General features: G+C 40.5%; 1 protein-coding gene across 3 annotated transcripts in view; it reads left to right on the forward strand.

Moving 5' to 3' along the window:
* Positions 1 to 3,018: 3,018 nt before the first annotated feature.
* LOC106585836 (glutamate receptor ionotropic, delta-2) overlaps positions 3,019 to 18,367 on the forward strand; it is a 628,475-nt gene continuing 613,126 nt past the window's right edge. For all 3 annotated transcript variants that reach the window (XR_001324086.2, XM_014172508.2, XM_014172509.2), the window contains exon 1: positions 3,019 to 3,869. Coding sequence is in view for 2 of the 3 variants with exons in the window: in XM_014172508.2 (XP_014027983.1) it covers positions 3,782 to 3,869 (88 nt within the window). In the remaining variant the exon portion in view is untranslated. The remainder of the gene's footprint in view (positions 3,870 to 18,367) is intronic.

Genomic DNA, 18,367 nt, shown 5'->3' on the forward strand with positions numbered 1-18,367 from the left:
ATGTGGAGGTCCTGGGTTGGCGTGGTTACACGTGGTCTCCGGTTGTGAGGCTGGTAGGATGTACTGCCAAATTCTCTAAAATGTCGTTGTGTTAGAGAAATGAACATTCAATTCTCTGGAAACAGCTCTGGTTGACATTCCTGCAGTCAGCATGCCCATTGCACGCTCCCTCAATTTGAGATATCTGTGGCATTGTGTTGTGTGACAAAACTGCACAAAATTTAGAATGCTCACTAACAAGGATGTAAACAAAATTTGAGAGAAATAAGGTGTTGGTGCATATGGAACATTTCGGGGATCATTAAAGCTCATTAAACATCTTGCATTTATATTTTTGTTCAGTGTAGTTCTGCTAACTCAATTTTTGGTGGAAACCTGTTGTCAAGAACCATTTGAGTAACCCAACTCAAAGTATTTCAGTGTTCAAAACTTAAAGTAATAAAGTAATATCATCACCACATGGTTATCTTTTTAAGTTGTAAATACTTTACAGTTTTTGTGTTTCAAAACTAAATTGCATTATGTATTCTGAACTGTAACGAAGTTACTTGAACATTAATATTTGTTGTAGTGAACATAAAAATGTAGGGCTCCTTCTACCTAAATTATTCATCTTCCTTACAATTTTTTTTTCAAGTGTAAGTAGTTCTAATTAATACTTTTCAGTGGTTGTGTCTTAATATTTAACATTGTTTTATATATGTTATAATGTGCCATTTTAACCCACGTTAGCAGGCATTGTTGAGCACAATGCTCATTCCTCTAGCTAGCAGATAGCGCTGTAAACATCACAGGGTGCTGCATTAGCCTCTGTCGCTAAGAGTTGTGCACATAACCTTGTTGATGGTGGGAATGGATTGTCTCATTATTGAATGTCAATTTGCCCAAAGGGTTTTGATATCCGTTCATCATGATCAATTACACCTCATAGCACAACAAACTGCTTAATACTATTTTAGAAATATATGTTAAATATAAACCGAGTGGCACAGCGGTCTAAGGCACTGCATCACAGTGCTAGAGGCGTCACTACAGACCCGGGTTTGATCCCGGGCTGTATTACAACCGGCCGTAATCGGGAGTCCTATAGGGCGGCGCACAATTGGTAGTCAATGTCTGACTACTTCTTTATTATTTTAAATAAAGACATTCAACTATAGAATCAAGTAAGAACAATAAATGTTATATTGACTTTAAAATATTAAATAATCATAACTTGTAAAAACTCAACTTTAGATTAGCAAAACATAAATAAATATACTGACAAAAACAATCCAAAAAATAATCCATCCACCTGACAGGTGTGGCATATCAAGAAGCTGATGAAACAGCATGATCATTACACAGGTGCACCTTGTGCTGGGGGAAATAAAAGGCCTCTCTAAAATGTGCAGTTTTGTCACACAACATAATGCCACAGATGTCTGATATAAATACTATGCATGCCAGTATCTCTTGGCTAAGAGTTGAGGAGAGACTGACTGCATCACTTCTTATTTTTATAAGAAACATGAATGTGTTGAAAATCTCAAATTGTTTGCATAGTCAACCTACACACAGCTCTGACACACACTTACCCCACCAGACATGCCACCAGGGGTCTTTTCACAGTCCCCAAATCCAGAACAAATTCAAGAAAGCTCTGTTCCATCTCATATTGCTCAAATAAACAGCAAACCTGGTTTCAAAAAACAGATAAAGCAACACCTCACGGCACAACACCTCTCCACTATTTGACCTAGATAGTTTCTGTGTATGCATTGATATGTAGGCTACGCATACCTTTTAAAAAATGCATGTAGTTCTTTCCTTGAGCTCTTCTTGTCTATTCATGTTCTGTATTATGTCATGTTTCATGTTTTGTGTGGACACCAGGAAGAGTAGCTGCTGCTTCTGCAACAGCTTGTGGGGATCCTAATAAAATACCAAATGTCTCATGTTTTGAGGGAGCGTGCAATTGGCATGCTGACCTCCACATCGGGTTTCTTCACCTGCTGGATCGTCTGAGACCAGCCACCTGGACAGTTGATGAAACTGAGGAGTATTTCTGTCTATAATAAAGCCCTTTTGTGGGTTAAAACGAATTCTTGCTCCCAAGTGGGTGGACCTATGTCCTCCCAGGCCCACCTACAGTATGGCTGCGACCCTGCCCAGTCTTAGATTAGGGCCTAATGACTTTATTTCATTTGACTGATTTCCTTATGTGAACTGTAACTCAGTAAAATTGTTGAAATTGTTGCATGTTGTGTTTATATTTTTGTTCAGTATAGTTATATTTACTCAATAACCTACTATTTAACTGTACTCAAAAACATTAAGTGACTAGAAATGTTATTGACATATGAGTTAGTTCCACTTTTATGATTTTAGTTCTATTGACCATTGGATATTTTTTAGTAGCGACTACTCAATTTCTTTAATGAGTTAAGCAGTTACTTTTTACAATGTGTAAACTATGTCCAGTGTCTACTCTAGTGCAATCAGTCTTCTTTAGTGAATATCCATGTTGCATGAAAGTTATGGGGCAATACCTGTAAGAGGCTGATAGACTAGCAGTTAAGAGCATTGGGCCAGTATTCGAAAGTTGTCTGGTTTGAATCCCCGAGCCGATTTGGTGAAAATTACGTCGATCTGCCCTTGATCAAGACACTTAACCCTAATTTCTCTGGATAGAGACAATATGAACCGTTTCCAGTGGTTTTGGCTGTGAAACAATGACATTTGATTGAAAATATAGACATTTAAAACACAAGATGATTTCCCTTTATTCCCACCTTCAATTCCTGAAATGTAGGCTATTGTGCAAAAGCGATCACGTGCCAAAGTGTTATCCTCCAGGATCCTTAATCCAGGATCGTCATCAGATTAAGATTATGCCCAGGGACCCCCGTTTATGAGACCGATGGAGATGGAGTGCCCGCCACTGAACCAGGGCGGAGCTTGGCCAGATTACCCCTCTCGGTTCATTTTAGATAGCCTACCCCCCGCCCTCTGTGCATCTCTTCCTCTCCCTGCCTCCGTCAGTCATCCTCCCAGGTAACTCTGGTCCAGACAATGCGCGGCTGGCAACTGCTGCTGTCCGTGTAGTTGGCTCTCTACAGGGCCTTCTCCCACACAGTATACCTCACCCTCCGACTGCTAGAGACAATCCGCATGCGGAGTGGTCATCGCGCGCACCGTGGCGAATTTTCACTTGATTTTCTGTCGCAGAAAAGAGTGGTCCCTATACGCTTGCCAGTATTTCGGAATATGGTGGTCCTTGTTAAATATGAATGAGTTCTCCTTTTTTACGTCTTAAATGTCAGTGATGGATACAGTATTAGAATCCGCATGAAAATTGAAGTTTTGCGTTTCGTTTTATTCATTAAAGCTTGCAAAATGCGTCGTGTCTGAGGCAGAATCTACGGTCCGGACCAAATCAGCCCAGGACCTGCGTCTGAGAAAAGCAAACCCGTGCTTCCCTAATATTTAGCAAACATTGCATTTGGCTTGCATTCATCCCCAGTTTTGGATTGATCGGATGCGTCAGCGTTGGAAGCGGCTGTGGAGAACCCCATAGCTTTCAGCATGATTTGATGTAACTGGATTTTTTAACAGGGTAACTGGTTATCTCTTACCTTTTAACTGAGAACAGCTACATTCAAGTCAAGAAGCAAACTCCATCAAGAGATAGATCCATCCCTATATGGACTAAATCTTGGTTCTTCGGGATTTAAAACTAGCAAATCACACGCATCTTGTTCGGCGCTTCTTGGGAAAATAGCCTTAAACTGTGGGAGACATGAAAGTTGTTTCAGCAGTGTTGTTCCTTGGCATATTTTGGAGTCAGGAGTGGGAGCCCGTGCTTTCTGATTCAATCATACACATCGGTAAGTTGCCTTCTTCCAACATCAGTAGGCTAATACGGATGCCATGCCTCTGTGCATAGATTTGCCTCTGCATAGATTTTGGTATACGCAAATCATTTGTACCACCACACACCACTAACGCTGTGGACAATGTCAGTTCCCGTGGCATGATATTGGTACGGGATACATTATTATTAAATATAAGCAATTAATCCCCCCCACAAAAAAATAATAATGTACTTAACAGCATGCGCCATTGCGCATAATGGCTAATGAAGTTGCCTGCTGAGTTTTGCACATAATTACCATGTATGTTTTAATTAGGGTATTTCATCTTATGTTTTTCTATTTAATAACGTAAAGGCGGGAAATGTGAATAACTAAAATGTAATATGAACATAGTGATTAGCCTATGGGTATTGTGTTTACTGTCTCAAATCGCCTGCTACCTGAAAACAGGTGATATGAAAAGTCCGTGATGTCTGCGGATTAGGAAGGAATATGCTGATATTCTTTTTCTTGAAACAATGTATCCACATATACATGCAACCTACATGCAATGCAGCTGGAATAGCCTTAACAATATAGGCTCGTGCCTACCGCTGTGGGAAGTGTGGTAATGTTGAGTGGCATATCGAAAAGGGGTGTAGGAAAATTGTTGTTAGATACTTCTTATAATGTAGGATGTAAGAGAAGGGTCGGCTGAGAGATGTCTGTCTTGTGCATGTCTTGTGCGCAGATATATAGGTTACTATTTGGATGGACATAAATTGTGATATCAAATGGGGGAAAATCCACTCTTTTGTGTGTGCGTGTGTGTGTGTGAGAGAGAGAGAGAGAGAGAGAGAGAGAGAGAAATGCACACCAATTTAGGGTGTCAACGATCACACCTTGCAGCACACTGATGGTTTTAAAATGTTACAAGCAAGATAAACCCGATAGAGCTTACAGGCCTAGAGGCTATGTGCTTAACATAAAAAGCTACAGGTTTACCTAATCTAAAACCACAATTTCTATATATTAGCTTGTAATCCCCTAACCTGTTTAGTACATTGGCCTTCTTTATATTTGATTATTCCAACCCCCAATACTCTATGATAGTCTATTGTGAGGTCATTATTTTGCAATGCATTTCTGGCTTGTTGCACACCTGACAAAAGTCAATTTAATGCATCAGAAACATTAGCCAGGGTACGCCAAGGTGATTTACAGAAGCTTATTTGTAGCTGTTTGTCAAGATCAGGGATTCGTTTATGGTTTGTCTTTGGGCAAGGTTAGTTTACTCCAGTGAAAAACGGGGAATATTTATCCTATTTATATTGAATATTTTCCCGGTTTTAACGTAGCCTACTTTTAATGTTCTTCTTTTTCACCTGAATGCCAATAACCCGTTTTTGTTCTCTTATCCTCGATAAATAAAAATTGGTTGTGTTTTTGAGCCTTTGTTTTATTCCCAACCCCCAATCGATAGTTCGTTTCCCTTCTTTGACGTTTCTATTTAGAATCACTACATGAAAGGTTACCCCTATCATTTCCCTCCCTGATGGAAATGGCAGACTATAGGCCACTTGTTTGTTTTGAGATATCCTTGCATTGCACGGTCAAGTGAGAAATCAAGACAGCATAAAAACAAACATGGTAGGCGTACCGTAGGCCTAATTATTGTGGAACAAAATGCTTTAATTGAAGTCTTTAGGCCTTCATTGTCTACCAAAACGAGTGGAAGGTCAGGGGAATGAAAAACTACAGTATATTAAACATCACTTTGACGATGTCAGAAGTAATCCTTCCTAATCTCTTTGTTGCTGTTAAAGAAAGAATGGGGGGAGAACCCTGACGTCAACCCAGAGATAGCACTTCCGCATCATCCTTTCCTGTGACGCGGGAATTTTAGCTAGGCATTTTCATTTCGCGCGCATTACTTGATGGCCGAGGAGCCTTCTAATGATCTGCATGCTGAAGGGAGAGCCCGTGTGCCGTGCACTGCATCGCAATGGCCCGCCGCTTTATGAGGCTATTCAGAAAGTCACTGTGATTTATGTCGCTGGAAAGCAACAAAGTCCCTGGTATTATCCGAGCTGCCTGGCACCGTCCTCACACACCACATCCACCCGCTCACCATGCACTAATGCAGAGGAGGCAAACATTCCCGCACGACAGTCCCACTTCAGGCTACTTTGTTGCCCCCGCTTACGATTCATGATTCCCTGTTTAAAGTGGATGCCTCTGTTTATGTTTTGCACCTGGTCAAATCCAATGTGCCCAACTCGAAATGCTGGAGGGTTAGGTTTATTATATTCCCCCTAGTGGTTGTTCTGAGTCTTTATAGCCTTTCAAACGGTCATTTTCTATTTATATTCAACACTTCCCAATACTCCTAAGAAGGAAAACATATTTATTATTTATCTTTTAAATCATATAATTTTCACATTATTTATGATCTGAACCAAATAATAGGTTACATCTTCCTCAGGGAGAATGTGTGGTTCAAGAGGATTTTTTATTCAGTTGTAATATAAGAGAGAACTTGATCCACTGTTCCATTTTTGACTTTGCCATGGTAGTGGAATTCAAATATGTGAGCTTTTATTATTGGATGTTCCTGGGTGTTTTGCTAACCCGTTTTCGCAGCTGTCAAGATTCCTTCCGTTTTAACAATGAGCACGTTTGTGTGAAGTGATTCCTATCTATCCGCCCATCGAGTTATGTATCTATGAGCTCTAACAGATCTGCAACTCCCGTGTTTTTTTTTTTTTTTTGCAGAAGATTTAAGATTTCCTCTGTGTTAGGATGTCTGACTGCAGTACTGGAAGTGACATAGACATATAGTATTGTGAGTGATTGTGAGGGGTTGCAGGTAATGTATGCTAAAGAAAATCCTGTTTTCAGGACTTTTCTGTAATCGCTGCCTCTATATTTATTCGAATTGAATTAGAATATCCTTTTCCAGAATAAGGTACAAGGCTTTACAGAGACAAGCTAAAGTATATCATTGCAATTTATTACATTAATTCTTTCTCTTCTACATGTTGTTTTTATCCTTATTATTACAAAATGTCAGCAGGTAAGGTAGGGTAGGCCAGGTGGACTGGGCCATTTCAAACATGATATATTTGGAGAACAATTGAGGCCCTTATCCCAAGAACAAACTGATGATGAGGAGTATGTGTGTTGTAAAGGTTTTTGGCTTAATCCCCTCCTAACGCCCAGGCTAACCTCAGCATGCCGATGCCAGCTGTGTGTGTGTGTGTGTGTGTGTGTGTGTGTGTGTGTGTGTGTGTGTGTGTGTGTGTGTGTGTGTGTGTGTGTGTGGATGGGAAGCCAACGGGGCGCTTAGGCATGTACCAATAACCTTGCCTCCATTCAAGAGCAGTTGTGCATGTTTTCTGAGCGTAGAGAGAGAGTTGACAGTGAATTTACAGCACTATAAAACGGCCCTCGTTATAAAGGCAAACGGCTGCACAAGTGTGCTCCACAATAGAACTCCCAGTGAAAGGGAGGCTCTGCTAGCCTGTATGTTCATCATGCCATATATTTCTAATTGACTGATCGACTTCAAAGCCTGCTGATAGTTCCAGGATATGCTCAATTAGTTGCCATGTTAAGTTGGTCCATTGGCTTGGCTGCACGACTCCACTAATGGGTCACACTAAAGTCTTTTACGTTCTCCTTTCCTCACAGTTCACTGGAGTGAATCGTCCTCCAGAAATCTCTGTTGGTTTTCCAGCGGGCCAGTCCCAAAACACACATGGCAAATGGGAACACATGCACCACTACCACTCACTAACTGTGGCACTCCTGCACTTTAGCCCTACCTAGAACCAATAAAAGAGGTTTCTAACCTCAAGGGTCTTTTCCTGGTTAAATAAAGGTTAAATAAACTAGAAGGGCCACAGAGCTTCATATGCTCATAAATCATTGAGCATGCTGTGTACAGATACAGACATCCTACTTTTTATTTTACAAGACTTTAACCTTTATGTTAACAGGGAAAACATATTGAGGCCTAGGTCTCTTTTACAAATGTGCCCTGTATATACAACACAAATATTTACATTTGACAAGGGAGTGGAACTGTAGTAGAGAAGGTTGTAGATAAATGAGAGAGAAGTGAGTAAAGAACATAGCATAGAGAGGCAGAGAGGAAACCAAGTCATTCATGTGTTTTACCAGTTCTCTTATTGTAGGCCCGAGGACTGTGTTGTTTATGCCATATAGATAGTATGCTGGTCCTGTGTGGCCTAGGGTGTTTTCACATATACAATGCTTCAGAAAGTATTCACACCCCTGGACTTTTTCCGCATTTTGTTTTGTTACAGCCTGAATTTAAATGGATTAAATTGAGATTTTGTGTAACTGACCTACACACAATACCCCATAATGCCAAAGTGGAATTATGATTTTCAATTTTTTTTTCTCAAATTAATAAAAAATGAAATGCTGAAATGTATTGAGTCAATAAGTATTCAACTCATTTGTTATGGCAAGCCTAAATAAGTTCAGGAGTAAAAATGTGCTTAACAAGTCACATGATAAGTTGCATGGACTCACTCTGTGTGCAATAATAATGTTTAAAATGATTTTTGAATGAATACCTCATCTCTGTACCCCACACATACAATTTTCTGTAAGGTCCCTCAGTCTTGCAGTGAATCAGGAACCAATACACACAGTCAGTCAGGAAAGCAAAGGCTATCTTTTTCAAGCAGAAATTTGCATCCTGTAGCTCTAACTCCAAAATGTTTTGGGACACTGTAAAGTCCATGGAGAACAAGAGCACCTCCTCCTAGCTGCCCTTTGCACTGAGGCTAGGTAACACGGTCACCACCGATAAATCCATGATAATCGAAAATTTCAATAAGCATTTCTCTACGACTGGCCATGCCTTCCTCCTGGCTATTCCAACCCCGGGCAACAGCCCCCCCCCCGCAAAACCTGGACCCGTACAAATCAGCTGGGCTAGACAATCTGGACCCTCTCTTTCTAAAACTATCCGCCGCCATTGTTGCAACCCCTATTACCAGCCTGTTCAACCTCTCTTTCGTATCGTCCGAGATCCCTAAAGATTGAAAGCTGCCGCGGTCATCCCCCCTCTTCAAAGGGGGTGACACTCTAGACCCAAACTGCTATAGACCTATATCTATCCTGCCCTGCCTCTCTAAAGTCTTCGAAAGCCAAGTTAATAAATAAACAGACAGTACTGTGCAGCCGTCTTTATCGACCTGGCCAAGGCTTTCGACTCTGTCAATCACCGTAATCTTATCGGCAGACTCAATAGCCTTGGTTTCTATAATGACTGCCTCGCCTGGTTCACCAACTACTTTGCAGACAGAGTTCAGTGTGTCAAATCGGAGGGCCTGTTGTCCGGACCTCTGGCAGTCTCTATGGGGGTAACACAGGGTTCAATTCTCGGGCCGACTCTTTTCTCTGTATCAATATATCAATGATGTTGCTCTTGCTGCGGGTGATTCCCCGATCCACCTCTACGCAGACGACACCATTCTGTATACTTCTGGCCCTTCCTTGGACACTGTGCTAACAAACCTCCAAATGAGCTTCAACGCCATACAACACTCCTTCCGTGTCCTCCAACTGCTCTTAAACGCTAGTAAAACCAAATGCATGGTTTTCAACCGTTCGCTGCCCGCAACCGTCCGACTAGCATCACCACCCTGGACGGTTCTGATCTAGAATATGTGGACAACTATAAATTCCTAGGTGTCTAGCTAGACTGTTAACTCTCCTTCCAGACTCATATTAAACATCTCCAATCCAAAATCATATCTAGAATCGGCTTTCTATTTCGCAACAAAGCCTCCGTCACTCACGTCGCCAAACTTACCCTAGTAAAACTGACTATCCTACCGATCCTCGACTTTGGCGATGTAATCTACAAAATAGCTTCCAATACTCTACTCAGTAAACTGGATGCAGTCTATCACAGTGCCATCCGTTTTGTCACCAAAGCCCCTTATACTACCCACCACTGCAACCTGTATGCTCTAGTCGGCTGGCCCTCGCTACATATTCGTCGCCAGACCCACTGGCTCCAGGTCATCTATAAGTCAATGCTAGGTAAAGCTCTGCCTTATCTCAGTTCACTGGTCACAATAACAACACCCACCCGTAGCACACGTTCCAGCAGGTATATCTCACTGGTCATCCCCAAAGTCAACACCTCATTTGGCCGCCTCTCCTTCCAGTTCTCTGCTGCCAGTGACTGGAACGAATTGCAAAAATCGCTGAAGCTGGAGACTTATATTTCCCTCACCAACTTTAAACATCAGCTATCTGAGCTGCTAACTGATCACTGCAGCTGTACATAGCCCATCTGTAAATAGCCCATCCAATCTACCTACCTCATCCCCATACTGTTTTTATTTACTTTTCTGCTCTTTTGCACACCAGTATCACTACTTACACATCATCATCTGCTCATTTATCACTCCAGTGTTAATCTGCTAAATTGTAATTCTTCGCTACTATGGCCTATTTATTGCCTACCTCCTCATGCCTTTTGCACACACTGTATATAGACTTTCTTTTTTTTCTACTGTGTCATTGACTTGTTTATTGTGTTATTGGCTTGTTTATTGTTTATTCCATGTTATTCCATGTGTAACTCTGTGTTGTTGTCTGTGTCACACTGCTTTGCTTTATCTTGGCCAGGTCGCAGTTGTAAATGAGAACTTGTTCTCAACTAGCCTACCTGGTTAAATAAATGGGAAATAAAACAAAAATTCCAAATACAGATTCAGCCACAAAAACCAGGGAGGTTTTCCAATGCCTCGCAAAGAAGGGAATCTATTGGTAGATGGGTAAAAGAAAAGCAGACATTCAATATCCCTTTGAGCATGGTGCCGGAAAGAGGAAAGAAACCGCTCAGGGATTTCTCAATGAGGCCAATTGTGACTTTAAAACAGTTACGGAGTTTAATGGCTGTGATAGGAGAGAACTGAGGATGGATCAACAACATTGAAGTAACTCCAAAATACTAACCTAATTGACAGTGAAAAGAATTCCAAAACATGCATCCTGTTTGCAACAAAGCGTTAAAGTAATACTGCAAAAAATGTGGCAAAGCAATTCACTTTCTGTCCTGAATACAAAGTGTTATGTTTGGGGTGAATCCAATACAACACATTACTGGGTACCACTCTCCGTATTTTCAATCATAGTGGTGGCTGCATCATGTTATGGGTATGCTTGTAATGGTTAAGGACTGGGGAGTTTTTCAGGATACAAAAATAAACAGAATGGAGCTAAGCACAGGCAATATCCTAGACGAAAACCTTGTTCGGTCTGCTTTCCATTGACACTGGGAGATGAATTCACCTTTCTGCAGGACAATAACCTAAAACATAAGGCCAAATCTACACTGGAGTTGCATACCAAGAATACAGTGAATGTTCCTGAGTGGCCGAGTTACAGTCTTGACTTAAATCTGAGTATTCTTTGTAAATCGTTGACAAAAAAAAGACAATTAAATCCATTTTAATTTCACTTTGTAACACAACAAAAAAGTCAAGGGGTGTGAATACTTCTTGAAGGAACTGTAGTGCTTTTTAAAATAACCGATCTCACTCCTCTTTAAAGTGGACGCTGAGGTAAAGAAAAAGGCAAAAGAACTGTCTGCTTTCACATTGTTATGTTTAGAAAGGAACCAAGATCATTTCCTAACATTCACTCAATGCACTCTGGGTTTTTACAAAGTGCAGGACAAGCCATTCCATCAGAACGTGTTATCGGACAGCTACATATGCCTACTTTCATTCTGGAAGCTAATAGGTTGCATTTAGTTAAAACATGAAACATAATAATTATTATCAGAAGATAACATTAACATGTAAATATTATTGGTAATTGAAAACCCAATGTAGGCTACTGCCCCTTTAAGAGCTAGCATTGATTTTGTTACCTCTATTGTGATTCTCCCATAATATTGCTGTCTTCTCACAATTCAAACCCCACAATCGAATAAACAATTTATGAAGCTCTCTTAGCCTATATATCACATATTGCAAACAAGTAATAGTGTCAGTATAAAACTCCACACATGTTTTGGAATTTCTGTGCATCCTTGACAATCGCTAATCAATATCCAAATACAGCACACGTTATTTCATAATCTTCTCTCTTTTGTGGCACCAATGTGATGGGTTATGCCAGGGGAAATTGTGTTGCTGTAGCCTAGTGTGTGGTGCGGGAATAATGACAAGCGAACCTGTAGAGCCTTGTGTTCATGTTGCCCTAAAAAAGGAAACCAAACCTCGGGATTCCAGCGAACTGAACTCAGACCAGCTCTTGAGAGGTTACTGTAGGTTCGCTTCGAGGGCTCGTTTGAGGGGCCTGAGTTCCTTTGGATTGCTCACACTGCACAAACAATTAAGCAAATCGCACTGAATTCACAAAATTGGCTGAAAAGGACCAAGCTTGCAATGTTAGGATCATGGGTTCGATTCCCGCTGGGGCCACCGCTACGAAAATGTATGCACGCACTACCGTGTTAGCTGCTTTGGATAAAAACCATCCGCTGAACGGCATATATTATATTAATATACAGTACATGGGTTAGCTGGACATATTTCTCAATTTTTCAGAGGGTGCATGGCAGAGAACATTTCTCGGCTGCATCGTCTTTTCAAAGCCCTCATGTTGAAAACGAGAGTAATTTCCTGTGTGTTTAGTGAACAAGGACAAGGTCCCAGTTGACTGCAGCACCGCAGTACAGTGAGCACGCCAATCAAGGCTCGCGCGGCAGGCATTATTTCCCTGGTACATGATAATGATTATTATACATATTCTTGAATGGAAAATGTTAAGCATGGTTAATTGTATGTCAGGTTTTATTCTCTCCTGGACTGACAGAATTAACTGTGAATACAAAGGTTTCACCTGGGTTCTCTGATTCCCCCTCAGTTCCAGTGGGTTCTCAGTTCCAGTTAGGCAGTAAAAAATGAATAGAACGTTGAATTTTTTTGTTGTTGAAGTATGAATAGAAGCAATAGAAATCCCAAAGAAGACTTATTCAATGGGAACTAGATATTTGTTTTTGTTTTGAAATAATGAATCATTTTGTTTTACGCACTAACTAAAGACAGACAAAAGATTTGACAGTTTCCCTAAAATGATTAGTGCCAATTAGCTGAACAATGGAGGTTAGCTGACCCCTTTCAATTAATAGTCAATAACAATGATCCAGACATACAGTATATAGCACAAGCATTCCGCTACACTTGCATTAACATCTGCTAACCATGTCTATGTGACCAATACGAATTTGATTTGATTTGATATGGTTGCAAAGGCTTGGACATTGCCTTCTGATTCACCTTGAATCGTTGTTGCTCCAGTCATCTTTCCAATCTACACTGAGTGTACAAAACATTTTTGCCCTCAAAACAGTCTCTATTCAACAGGGCATGGACACTACAAGGTGTCGAAAGCGTTCCCCAGGGATGCTGGCCCATGTTGACTCCAATGCTTCCCACAGTTGTCTCAAGTTGGCTGGATGTCCTTTGGGTGGTGGACCATTCTTGATAAGTATGGGAAACTGTTGAGCATGAAAATCCCTGCAGCATTGCAGTTCTTGAAACACTCAAAACGGTGCGCCTGGTACCTACTACCATACCCCGCTCAAAGACACTTAAATATTTTGTTTTGTCCATTTATCCTCTCAATGGCACACATACACAATCCATGTCTCAATTGTGTCAAGTCTTAAAAATCCTTCTTTAACCTGTCTCCTCCTCTTCATCTACTCAGATTGAAGTGGATTTAACAAGTGACATCAATAAGGGATCATAGCTTTCACCTGGATTCATCTATTGGTTACAGTTTACCTCATTATTAATCTAGTGATTAAAGTTTACCTATTCATTAATCTAGTAGTTAGTGGTCTCAGTTTACCTCAGCATTAATCTAGTGGTCACAGTTTACCTCAGTATTAATCTAGTGGTTACAGTTTACCTCAGCATTAATCTAGTGGTTACAGTTTACCTCAGCATTAATCTAGTGGTTACAGTTTACCTAAGCATTAATCTAGTGGTTACAGTTGATCTCAGCATTAATCTAGTTGTTAGTGGTTACAGTTTGCCTCAGCATTAATATAGTGGTTAGTGGTTACAGTTTACCTCAGCATCAATTTAGTGGTAACAGTTTCCCTCAACATTAATCTAGTGGTCACAGTTTACTTCAACATGAATCTAGTATTTACAGTTTACTTCAGCATTAATCTAGTAGTTACATTTTGCCTCAGTATTAATCTTTAACCCTGGTCTTTTACACATAGCACTGAACAACCAGGCTCACAGATGCAAGCAGTCATTGTTATTATACAGTATTAAATACTGAATCAAAATACAGTTGGATTGGCGTGTGTCAAGAACTGCAACGCTGCTGAGTTTTTCATGCTCAACAGTTTTCCGTGTATCAAGAATGGTCCACCACCCAAAGGACCAATATGTCGTTTATTGGTTGACTGTATCACTTGTAGTCAGGACGTCATTGTTGTTGGACAAACAGCTCTGACTAGCAAGAGGGAAACAAAATATGCAACAAAAAAAAATATATATTTCTTTAAAGTAAATACGAGTCATACTCGACATAACAGTGACAAAACAGTTGAACAAGAAGGGGATGAAATCTGTCAGGCCAGGAGAGAAATGCCTGGCTTTACCAAGCACCACATTACTCTCTCCAGACAGAGAGAGATGGAGCTGAGCCTCTTTGGGAGAGGCTGTGTCTGTGGTAATCATTACCCTGCCTTCTTTAGAGCCCTTTGGCCTTTTACTTTCATTTGTTGTTTTCTCTTCCCTTCTCTCCAGGCCCTCTCACTTTCTCCCCTCGTCACCTCCCCTCTTCACCTCAAACTCACAATGGGTAGAATGCCTTCAGATATCTTTGTCTTCTGCCTCCCCCACCCCTCGTTTCACCTGTCTTCTCTTAGATGAAGAAGAGCCAGAGTGCTGAAATATTTAACCCTTGCTTCTCTCTTCCTCCCATTCTCCTATGTTTCTAACCCCATCTTTCCTCTACACTATAAGCATAAGGAAATTATTGTTTATGTTCTTTTTAGGTGTAATCTGAAATGGCTACTGCTGTGCAATATTCATGTTGATCTCATCTCACAGATTGTCAGTCCTTCCATAGCTCCATCTTTGATTTTGAGGGTGGTTCCATTTCTCCAGCTCCATCCATTAACTTTATAGAAAACCTAGTGATCAGGTTGCGCTTAGGCTGAAATATATATTCAGCTTTAATTAAATAGACTACTGTATTTACTTCCTTTATCCCATGCACTTGGCATCCTCGATTCCAAGAAATTGATGGAAGGATGTTGAGAATATTTCCACAGAACATCTGATTATTGTTAAAAGAAATGTCTAAATGTCTTTGTCGGGGCTAATGACAGAATGCCCATAAACTTTTCTTCAGCAGATCAAAGCATGCAAGGTTGCATATTTGGACAGTTTTACTTTTGACAGATATTTTTTTTCTTTGTATTAAATAAAACGAATTATAACTCATGCGGTAATCCTTATGCAAATACCTTATTCAATTACTGCCTGTCCTAAGCATAAGTCTTGTAAATCTTAAAAAGTTAAGCTTTAAATCCTCTTTAGGAGAAGCCTACTCTAATCATCTAGATATTGTTGTTTTTGCCCCACTAATTCCTTTGATTTCATGTGACCCTGAAACGGAACATGGCTCTGTTTTCTCAGGAAAGGTGAAACCTTGCCCTCCACCTCATCATCATTCAGACCCCCACTGTGTCCAATATAAGTAGAGCAACTCACTGAAGTGTTGCAACTTATAGGACTACACTATATACAATAGAACTACACTATATACAATAGAACTACACTATATACAATAGAACTACACTATATACAATAGGACTAGACTATATACAATAGAACTACACTATACACAATAGGACTACACTATATACAATAGGACTACACTATATACAATAGGACTACACTATATACAATAGAACTACACTATATACAATAGAACTACACTATATACAATAGAACTACACTATATACAATAGGACTAGACTATATACAATAGAACTACACTATACACAATAGGACTACACTATATACAATAGGACTACACTATATACAATAGGACTAGACTATATACAATAGAACTACACTATACACAATAGAACTACACTATATACAATAGGACTACACTATATACAATAGGACTACACTATATACAATAGGACTACACTATATACAATAGAACTACACTATACACAATAGAACTACACTATATACAATAGGACTAGACTATATACAATAGAACTACACTATACACAATAGGACTACACTATATACAATAGGACTAGACTATATACAATAGAACTACACTATATACAATAGAACTACACTATATACAATAGAACTACACTATATACAATAGGACTACACTATATACAATAGGACTAGACTATATACAATAGAACTACACTATACACAATAGGACTACACTATATACAATAGGACTAGACTATATACAATAGAACTACACTATATACAATAGGACTACACTATATACAATAGGACTACACTATATACAATAGAACTACACTATATACAATAGGACTAGACTATATACAATAGAACTACACTATACACAATAGAACTACACTATATACAATAGGACTACACTATATACAATAGGACTACACTATATACAATAGGACTACACTATATACAATAGAACTACACTATATACAATAGAACTACACTATATACAATAGAACTACACTATATACAATAGGACTAGACTATATACAATAGGACTACACTATATACAATAGGACTACACTATATACAATAGGACTACACTATATACAATAGGACTACACTATATACAATAGAACTACACTATATACAATAGAACTACACTATATACAATAGGACTAGACTATATACAATAGAACTACACTATACACAATAGGACTACACTATATACAATAGGACTACACTATATACAATAGGACTACACTATATACAATAGGACAGTAACATCATTAAGGTGGGGGGAGGGATTTAAAGACGAGTTCAAGGATGGTGGGGGAGGGTGTAAAGAACAATTCTAGGAGGATGGGGGGTGTAAAGAAGAATTCTAGGAGGGTGGGGGGTGTAAAGAAGTATTCTAGGAGGGTGGGGGGTGTAAAGAAGTATTCTAGGAGGGTGGGGGGGTGTAAAGAAGTATTCTAGGAGGGTGGGGGGGTGTAATGAAGTATTCTAGGAGGATGGGGGGGTGTAAAGAAGAATTCTAGGAGGGTGGGGGGGTGTAAAGAAGTATTCTAGGAAGGTGGGGGGTGTAAAGAAGTGTTCTAGGAGGGTGGGGGGTGTAATGAAGAGTTCTAGGAAGGTGGGGGGGGTAAAGAGGAGTTCTAGGAGGGTGGGGGGGCATAAAGAAGTGTTCTAGGAAGGTGGGGGGTGTAAAGAAGTGTTCTAGGAAGGTGGGGGGTGTAAAGAAGTGTTCTAGGAAGTTGGGGGGTGTAAAGAAACGTTCAAGGTGGGTGGGGGGGTGTAAAGAAGCGTTCTAGGGGGGTGGGGGTGTACTAACGAGTTCTAGGATGGTGTGGGGAGGGTGTAAAGAAGCGTTCTAGGAGGGTGGGGGTGTAATAACGAGTTCTAGGATGGTGTGGGGAGGGTGTAAATAAGTGTTCTAGGAAGGTGGGGGTGTAAACAAGAGTTCTAGGATGGTGGGGGGGGTGTAAAGAAGTGCTCTAGGAAGGTGGGGCGGTGTAACGAAGTGTTCTAGGAAGGTGGGGGGGTGTAACGAAGTGCTCTAGGAAGGTGGGGGGCGGTGTAAAGAACTGTTCTAGGAGGTGTGATGGAGGAGTGAGGTGGATTTACAGTAACTAAGGCTAGCAGAGGAGGCTTGCTGACTTTAACAGAAGGACAGTACCCATCTACTAAATGTACAACAGAAGGCCAGTGTCCATACACTAAATGTACAACAGAAAGCCAGTGTCCATTCACTAAATGTACAACAAGAAGGCCAGTGTCCATTTACTAATTGTACAACAGAAGGCCAGTGTCCATTTACTAATTGTACAACAGAAGGCCAGTGTCCATTTACTAAATGTATTTATGGCAGCATAGTGGAAATGAAGCGTTGTAAATGCTGTGTGTAGTGAGGATACATGTGAGAAACATACAACATGGATCAGAGGAAACTGCTGTGCACAGGCAGGGTTCAGAAGATCAACAACAAACAAACAACAACTGTATTTCCTTATTATTATTTAGCATAGAAATACATTTTCCCAACGTGGGTTGCAGCAGACAGCTATCTTCCCCAAATGCAGTATTTTAGAGTGAAACCAACTCCCATCTCCCAGCTCCCAGGCCCCTGCTCCCACACCCTATCTCCCAGGTCCCATTTCCCAACTCCCAGGCCCCAGCTCCCACACCCCATCTCCCAGGTCCCATTTCCCAGCTCCCAGGCCCCAGCTCCCAGCACACCCCATCTCCCAGGTCCCA

This window comes from Salmo salar, chromosome ssa24 (assembly GCF_905237065.1).
Source record: "Salmo salar chromosome ssa24, Ssal_v3.1, whole genome shotgun sequence".
Lineage (NCBI taxonomy): Eukaryota > Metazoa > Chordata > Actinopteri > Salmoniformes > Salmonidae > Salmo > Salmo salar.